Source organism: Teleopsis dalmanni, chromosome 1, assembly GCF_002237135.1.
Source record: "Teleopsis dalmanni isolate 2A chromosome 1, ASM223713v2, whole genome shotgun sequence".
Taxonomy (NCBI): Eukaryota; Metazoa; Arthropoda; class Insecta; order Diptera; family Diopsidae; genus Teleopsis; species Teleopsis dalmanni.
The window spans coordinates 163,165,991-163,176,025 of NC_051846.1; the positions used below are offsets into that span (position 1 = coordinate 163,165,991).

Here is a 10,035-nt window from a genome sequence, read left to right on the forward strand (position 1 = left end):
AACGCAGTGAATAGAAACTGCACGAAGGTTGTTAAAGAAATGACAGGTGCTATGATGTTGTAGAGTCTGAAAAAATATAGAAAGAATTCGATATCTAATATAACAAGTTTTTATAAAAAATTTTAATATTAAAAGTATTTTACTATATATATATATACTAGCTGACCCGGCGAACGTTGTTTCTCCTTGCAATTAATTTTCCTGGCTCAGCTGAGTTATAATATTTGTTGTTATTCAACTTAACCTTTAGCATTTTAATGCGAAAATTATTTTGAATTGATTTTTTCTTTTGATCTACAAAAAGCCCACATGCATTACTTATGTTACAAATATTTTCATGTTATTTCAAATCCTTATAAGCACTACATTTTGAATGAAAAAAGGTTATTGTTTATCACTTCATCAGACTAAGCAATTATTGACCTCAGATCTGCATACCTCCCCGAGGAGCCTGGAACTATTCAGAGATTTGATAACGCGGTGTTGGTAAGTCTGTCAGATTTCGCAAATAATTTCACCGCAGCATGATTATAGGTGAGCCAATTTTTAATCTTAAGTTATATGGTAGCATTCCTGGTTTGTATAGTTGTCGTTTAGCAGTCTCTTTGAAACGGTATTGAACAACTGGACTAACTGGTTGTGATTTTTTAAAAACGGTTCTAAAATACCTACAATTTCTTGCTCCTCCATCTGCTCGATATGGTTGTACTGGCAACGTGCGTTTATTTGCTGCTTCTCATCACCCATAAAGTAGATTTGCTGAAATTGGGGTCATTATTGGGCATCGGCATTAAAGAACCAATTTGGTGATACACTTGGCCCTGAATCTTAAGCGTTGATTGAAAATTGCGACCAATCACATTCTGAACGATTTTTGTTGTTCCAAATGATGTCATTTGAAAGCACGAATTCAGCTATCCTGTTGAATTTTTGAATTCGCTGGAATACCAGGAATACCAACACATAACTTAAGATTAAAAATTGGCTCACCTATAATTATACTGCGGAATTTAAATGCAGATTTTAAACTTTTTAAACAAATCAAAGCAAGCATGAATAAATTTTAAATTTCTAATATAAATGTATATGGATACCAAAAAATAAAAAATTAATTAAAAAGACATTATCCAGTGGGCAAAATTGTGAATCTAAACCTTGAATCCACTTGAACACACACAAAAAATTTCATCAAAATCGGTTCAGCCGTTTAGGAGGAGTTCACTGTCAACACACGTACAGAAGAAATATATATATAAGATATATATATATATATATAGTACTTTATATATATATATATATATTTATGGTATATAAATTTTATTAAAATTACTTATTACAGTTGAACAGTAATTCTCGTCTTCAATATTTATAAAAACATTTCTATCAATATTATTGCATGAATACCCGATGTTAAGCATGTAATGTTATCCAATGTGTCAGGTTTCCTTCAGCTTGACTGATTGAAGCTTAAAACCTCTCCCACAAAATAAATTGAATTGCTATTAAGTGAATGTATCCGTTAAATACTCGTTAATAATTCATTATAATAAGATTGAAAGATCAACAAAGTTATAGTCGATCCAGTACTTTATGTGATAGCTCTTTTCAAAGTAAATTTTTGCAAATACCTATTGTATTAGCTAATATTTCTATTTATTATAAAAATTATATATATTAAAATATATAAAATTATATATATAAAAACTACTTACTCGATTAAGTTTTTGTGATCTTTAATAACCAATTTTAATTCCTTTAAATTTTCTTCTTCATTTAAATGACCAAGAAAGCATAATTTTTGTACCCGCTTTAGTAAAATCTTAACATGACCTCGCAAAATGCCAACATAAATCACAGGATAAGTATCATCGCATAATTGTTGCAAACCAGAAAAATTAATAAAAGAATATTCAATTAATATCACAATAAATAATTCCAGCTTTGAACGTTGCCAATCAATAAAGGGCAAGTATAAAGATAATGGTGGATGACCCACTAAGATAGACGCTATCAGGGTGACCGTCGAATAGCTATAATAACAAATAACGAAGAATATAAAGCATTTTCGACCGAATTGCACGACTTTATGCAATTCATCAATTTCATCTTCATCTCGGCAACGGCTGTCCATTTGTTTTAATAATTTGTGAGCATTACTCAATCTGGGCAACATAAATGCCATAATAATGATTTTACTGGAACAACCATAACCATTAATGCCCACTTGTAATGATGTTAGTAGACTACCCATGTCAAGTTCTCTAAGATCCAGACCCACATAACGTGTTGTAAAGGAGCAAGGTAGAAATATGGTTATGATCGCGTTTAGTATGAATGAGTAGATAATATATGGAATTTTATAGGTTTGAGGTATACGTAAACCCAATATACGATATCCTCTGTATAAATAAGTTGTTGCTTGCTCTGAAGCGACATCTAAAGTTACTAAAAATATATAATTAAAATAAATAATTAAATTAAAATATTTAGAATAATTATAACATATTTTAAAAATTCAATACTTTGTTTTTTGGCAGGTTTAATATATTTAATTCCCGCCAATTTCCTGTCCATTTCCAAGGTTGATGATTTACTGTTAAATTATTTTTTGATACGAGGTCCTTTTATAAATTATATTCAAAAGCTAAACTCGAGAAGGAATAAAAATTTTCACATTTATGCTCTTTAATTAGTCAATCAAGTAGAATTAATTACTACACTGAGATACATTTCATAAGTGATGTGATGTGTTGTGTTGGATATATTGAAAAAAGCAACAACGAACATATTTAAAAATTCGTAAAGACAAAAAATTTTTTTTTTATTCATTATATTTTTTTTAGCTCAACAAAATTGATGACTAATTAAATACTCGCCTATAGATCCTAATACACTGCAAACTAAATCTCAAATTTATTTAAAGAAAATGGGCTTTCTGTGTTGTGTATGGTATGCATAGACTAAAATTTCGTATATATGTATGTATGAGGTTGAAGTTTATATATTTGTCTGATATATTTTTACATCTTATATATATGTTTATTGATTATGATTATTTTATATCAGATCTTATATATATTTTATACATATTCTGTGCTTCATAAAAATTTAAAAATTATTTTGAAAAAATTGACAAATCTGTAAAGTTCACAGAATAGGTCTGTATATATACTTATAAATATTACATGTATTTATATATAAATTATATATATTTATATATATATTACACATTTTTATATATGTATTATATATTTTATATATATTTTATATCATATTATTAATACCGTGCATTTGAAATCTCTATTGTTATTTAAATGTCATTCCTCTGCACATATATTAGGTTATTCGGAAAGTAATTTCGTTTTTTTCCGACAAAAGTTTGCACCCAACTTCACACTTAAGCCGTATCATTTTTATATACTTTGAGAGCTCATATAGCAATACCTGTGTGTGAAAAATTGCAATTAATTCTATGCAGCAGTTTTTATTGGTGCCCCTTTTAAATATGGAGAGCGATTTTCGACATATCTTACTGTTTTACTACAGAATGGGTAAAAATGCTGTTCAAGCCAGAAAGAAATTGACCGATGTGTATGGAGAAAGTGTGTTGACAGTATGCCAGTGCCAGAACGGGTTCTCTAAATTTCGGTCCGGCAATTTTAATGTCGAAGGTGCACCACGTTCGGAAAGGCCAGTTAAAGCTGATAAAAACGTGATAAAGGCATTAGTTGATGCGTGAGATCGGATTGAAGTTAAATTCATTAAATTTAACAGTTTATGACAACTTGAAAGGCCTGGGATTATCCTCGAAGGTTAAAAACTGTGTTTATTATACGAAAACTATCTTTCATTTCCACAAAAAAAAAACGAAATTACTTTCCGAACAACCTAATAGTATAGTAATTTAAATGCTATATCTATTGTTGATTATGTAAAATTTTTGTATTAATATAAATATTATCTATATTTAATATAAATTTATGTATATTAATTTACGAATATAATTCGTATTCAAATATAATAATTTTTATACCCTGCATTTTAGGTCTATATTATTCATTAAAACTCTATTGTTAAAATATCGTTTTCATTTGTATATAGTATAACAATTTAAAAACTATATCCATTGATGTCTCCATATAAAATTTTTATATTAATCAAAATAATTACTTTTTTGGACGCTATACAAAAAGTGTTAAACCTGAAACCTAAGTTTTTGAAGGTATTTATGATACATTACCGTCTCCACTGACTGTAGACTTTATAACGTATTAAATGATATGAAAAATGTTCGACTTTTTTTAATACATACGAGTATTTAAATAAATATTTTTTTATGTTATTTTAAGTAATTCCAATGAAATTATATTGACCACTATTATTTAAAACCTTTTGTCATTTTTCGGGTAGTTTTATACTTCCATAGGTGTAGAACTTTTGTGGTTTATTGGCGAAAAACTTGGTTAACTGATTTTCAGCGGCTCCTTGGGTCGGTCAATTTTAACCTTCACTGATGGTAATTTGTTCAATCTAATTTCTTTGCGTAAATTCTTGTAGTACCCATATTAGCACCCAACTGTAATATAGGTGATGTCTACTGTCTCGCTGTTATCTGACAGCTTCCGTGTCGGTCTTACTTCACCATTTCAATTTAATTGACAGAATTGTAATTACTTACTTAATTAGCTTAAAGAGAATATGCAAATTAACTGACATGTCTGACTAACTGTAGGTTTGTCTGTTTAAACGTAAATTTGTTTTTCGATGAGATATGCCAATACAAGTTGAGATACATAATCGTTTCAAATAGAGAATTACTGAATTTGGTCGTCTATTTCATATTGCTTTTATATGAACCTAGCAATTAAAATATAATTTTCTTAATTTTTTATGAAAGTTTTTGAAAAAGTGTTAACATATAAGTGTTTTTAAGAAGTATGGATGCATTTTATATATTTTTCAATGTTGTATTAGTAATTCTCTTTTATAAAATTCAAAAATTTTACATTCAAATTTTTACTAATAATTGAACAGTAGAAAAAATACTGAGAGTTACAATATGACAATGACTTCGTGTCGCCTGTCTTCATGACTTATAATATATAATTAAACTACTATAATGGATTGAGAACTTTAGAAAAATTCAATTAAAAAAGTTATAAAAAGTAAAAAAGTTGTTTTGCATAAAACAGTAGGAAGGAACTGTAAATAGTCACTGGAAGCCATAAAAATTTCTTTCTTAAATAATCGTATCTCTTTAAGGAATATTATGATACTACCAGTTTACGTCACTCTGTAAAATGTAATAATCAATGGAGCTAGCGCATTTACAATCCAACAGAATGTCCCTTTTTTTGGGGCTATGAAATGAATGATATCTACTTTTTCTCTCCTGTAACACAGGCTGCAGTAGCTTTGTAATGTAGATTGTAATGTAGAGTCTGCAGTTTACGTCAGTACTATAGTTTAGTACTCCCCACCTATAACGTGGCATGGAAGATATTGGAGACCTCATATATATATATTATTGATCATAAATATTAATATATATAAACAAAGACAAAGAGTTTAAAAAAATTGATATCTTATGTTTGAGTCTTAAGATAATTTTAAGTACAATATATATTAAATCATATGGCAAATATCTTTAAATTAATGCTGATGTCACAGCTTCTATTATTTTCCCTATTTCCAAGCATCATAAGTACTTTAGTAATAATATAATATATGCATCGCACATATATTGATATATTAATTTTAATAATATGTATATGATAATATAATAATATGTAATATGAAAAGATTTTTTCTAGTGTAACTTAATTGTGGAGAAATGCAAAAGTTTTTAAAGAAAGTTTAACTATAGTTCTTTTAATTATTTTTGTTAAACTAATTAAGTGAATTGTGTAGAATGCGTAATAGAAAACTTTAATTACTTAAAGTTTTAATTAGTGTTCCATACTTCTCTTATTTTATTGTAGTTATAACATTTTTCAATAACTAAAATAATTTGAATTAAGGATTGTTAACATTAACGAATTAATTTTTGTGATTTATCCGTTATAATCAGAATATGTTTTCATTCGTAATTTTGATAATTCAAAGCATTACAGACTGGTATTGGCTTTGGTTACTCTACGTTTCTAAGTATTTGTCTCATACGTAGTTTTAGGGTAATACCTAACACCAATCGTTCTCAGAAATATTATATTGAATATTTTTTAAGAGGTGAAAAATTTTAAATATTATAGAAAGTAAATTAATACATATGAGCAAATGAATCAAATGAGTCAAATATTTTTTTTTGTGCGATGGATAATTTATTAGCATTAACGATGAATAATTATTTCAGTCAAATCGTTACGAAAACACTTTCGAAATTTTATTTTGGAGCTCCAGTTTTCCATTACTTTTTCGACGATTCAGGTTTGTATCTCACGAATGGTATAATTACTAAATTCTTTGTCGACAACAAGACACAAGATCTATGTGACCACAACACAGATTTATTACTGGAGACTATAACTTCATCGAAAATTTGGTTTAACAAATTTGATCAATAATTGATCAAATTGAACCGAATTGATCTGTTAAGAAAACATGTAACATATTCTTATTGAAAGTTACCGTCATTTAGAACATCATCACTCACACCTGGAAAAATAAGTTATTGATCGTGATTCAGTGCCGGACGCCATTGACGGTGACATTCCGTTTCGAAGAGATTTGGTTCCAACAAGACTGAGAAGCTTCCCAAACAGCGCGCTTAACAATCGATTTATTGTGAAATCAATTTGATAACTTTATTTCTAGAAGTGGTTCGGTTAACTGGTCACTTCGTTCGTGCGATTTAATGTCTCTCGATTACTTTTTATGTTAAAGGGCTACATTAATTCATTGGTTTATGCCGACAAACCAATTACTCTTGACACATGGACACTGTACGGCTTCAAGAGTATAGGGTCATAAATTAGACTGATCGAATGAAGCATGTAACTTGTAGCGGCAGCGGACATATTCCGGAAATTTAAATATCTGTCATGTATTATCATTTTAAGTTCTCATGCAGCTAAAAAAACGCCCGATATAAAAATATTAATATATAAGAATAAAATTGTTTTATTTTCAGATTATATTGTCAAGCGTAGTATCTCCTAAATTCTATTAAAATATGCCACTGATTAAATGTACGAATTGTTTATCTAATATAAACCTGGTTTTAGCTATTAAAAATTCTGAAAGAAAAAACATGTGATACTCTATTCTCAAAATATAAATAATAATAGCTTATATTATATAAATAAATGTAGATACACTTCAATGCGTTTAATAAATATCTTTTCTTGATATTTTATTATCTAAAACATATTGTGAAAATCTATAAAGAAAATCATGAGTTTCGCTAAATTGTTGAACATTTGAAATATATATAATACCGTATATGGTATTATATATTATATTATTATTTCAATAACTATATACCAAAATTCATTTCATTAAAAAAATATCTTAGTAAATACTCAAATTTACTACTCCAAGCCAAATTTTTCTTTAATATTCATTTCTTTGATGAAAGTATATAGTGTGAATGAAAATTTTGCAATCTGAAAGTTAATAAAATAATTAATTATTTATTATATCCCATTTTAATTCACACCAAACTTACACTAAGAAAACTATTCAGAGTTATTGGTATGATTTTTCCAGCAGTTAATTGCATAGACCTTTGAGAACGTTGTATAAAGAATATAAGCAATTTTCGATACTGCACATTCTGTTCGATCCAATTTGAATGCAATATAACCTCTGCCAATCGACTACTCTCATCCAAGAGACACTGTGCTTGATAACAAAGTGGGAAACTTTGAGTGATTACTGCCAAAATATAAAAACAGGACCCCACACGGGTAGTGAAGTCTGTAGCGAATATCATAATATTGATCAGCGTAGTACCCAGTATAGATGCGGTTATCATAAGTTGTATAAACATAGTAACCGATATAATCGGAGAAATAATATCATAGAGCCTATAAAAATTTTCATGGAAAAAATATTTTAAATGAGCATTAAATAAATAATTTACTCTATAAGTGCTTTATGATCCTTTATACATAGTTTCAATTCCTCATAGTTCTGTTCCAGACTCAGTGCTTTATTAGTACTCAATTTCTGTAACCGCAACAGTAAAATATTTACATGTGTACGTAATATGCGTACATATATCACCGCATATGAATCATTTACAACTTGTTGCACACAAGCCTGATCCATCATAAGATGTTCAATTATGGAAGCAACTACAAATTCCGACTTCGAATGACGCCAGTTGATATAAGGAAAATAAAGTGAATATGGTGGATGTCCCATTATCACAGCTCCCAGAAATGTACTTGCTGAATAACTGAAATAAGCCGTTGCAAAACCCATGACACAAATACGTCCAAATCTGACAACATTTTCAATTTCTGCTATTTCATCCGGTTCCTTGCATCGTTTATCCAAACGTTCTAAAACTGGATCAGCCAGACGTAATTTATGAATGAAGAACGCTAAATAAATAATTTTGAAGGCACCAGCATAGACATCAAAGGTGACTTGAAATGATGTGAGCAAATTGCCGATTTGTAGTTCAGCCGCCGAGACATTGAAAATGCCAATGACGAATGCAATTGGTAAGTAAATATTCGCCAGAAAGTTCCAAATTAGGGAGTAGATTATGTACGGGATTTTGTAGGTTTCGGGAACTTGCACGCCTTGAACAACAGCGAATTTGTATAAATATTTGGTTGCGTCTATAGATGCTGTGAGTATTATTATAAATATATATTATTTATATATGTGTAATGTTTATTATATTATATTTACCAAACTTATTTAATAATGTGTTTACTTTTACAAGTTTTGGTTTAATCTTTTGATTCGAGATGGATGGCGCAAATTCATTGTTGATAGAAAATCTATTTTCATTCATATTGCTAATAAGAAATTTACATTATATAGTATTTACATTATATAGTATATAGTAATAATTATTTATATAGTATTAGAGTTTTAATACAAATACTTTATTTAGTATATATATTTAGTAACTAATATAATAAATTGAAACGATATTATTATAATTATAATAAATGACCAACACGATACTCTTGCAGCATCTCATTCTAGAGTTCTTCCAGAAATGAAAAATAAAAATTAACGATGAGAAAACTAAAGCTCTATTTATTACTTGTAAACACAGGCAATATCCACTTAGAGTGAGAGTCGGTGATATCGCGATTAATTGGAAGGACACCTTTAAATACTTAGGAATCACATTTGATAAGCGGTTCACTTGGCACAAGCACATATAAGTCAAAAGACGTAGTTGGCCAAAAACACTGCACTGCTTACAACAACTTTTCAAACACAAAAACCTTAGCGTGAAGAACAGAGCGCTGATCTACAGCCAGATAATTAGACCAGCACTACTTTATGGGTGTGTCGCATATAGCAAAGCTGCAGACTCTACTATCCAAAAGCTACAAGTTGCTCAAAGTCAGGCTCTCCAAAGGTTCTTCAAAGTACCATGGTACATCCGCATGAATAACATGCTAAGAGACCTTAGAATTGATCCGATCAAAAAATACATAAGGGACTGAGCTCTGAAGCTTTATGCGAAAACTAACAGGCTGCCCTACTTAGCACTATCTAATCTCTATCTAATCACTAACCGCACGAGGCGGTACGCAGATCTTAGATTAATCATTGAATAATCACGAAGATTATCAGGAATACTCAAATTAGTCTGTGAGATGGGCGGGACTCTGCAGAATCCCCCCAGCTATCATAGAATAAAAGTGCCCTGATGCACTAACTCGGAAAAGGCTTAACATAATAATAATAAATGATAATTAATAATTTCAGTTGTAACAAAAATTTTATGATTTTTAAATTATTTGCAGAAAATACCCGGGTGCTCAAAATGTTTGGAAAAAGCACTAAAAAGACACAGTCACAACTTTTTTTATTAGTTTTATTACTGTGCTACCGTAC

The 10,035-nt window shown here is 29.2% G+C and overlaps 1 protein-coding gene across 1 annotated transcript; it reads right to left on the reverse strand.

Moving 5' to 3' along the window:
• Positions 1–7,529: 7,529 nt before the first annotated feature.
• LOC119666610 (odorant receptor 7a-like) lies at positions 7,530–8,971 on the reverse strand. Its single transcript, XM_038075891.1, has 4 exons — positions 8,866–8,971; positions 8,084–8,801; positions 7,667–8,027; positions 7,530–7,604 (listed from the first exon to the last, which is right to left on the reverse strand). Exons 1-4 carry the CDS (start codon positions 8,969–8,971, stop codon positions 7,530–7,532), a joined length of 1,260 nt encoding a protein of 419 aa, XP_037931819.1.
• Positions 8,972–10,035: the final 1,064 nt, after the last annotated feature.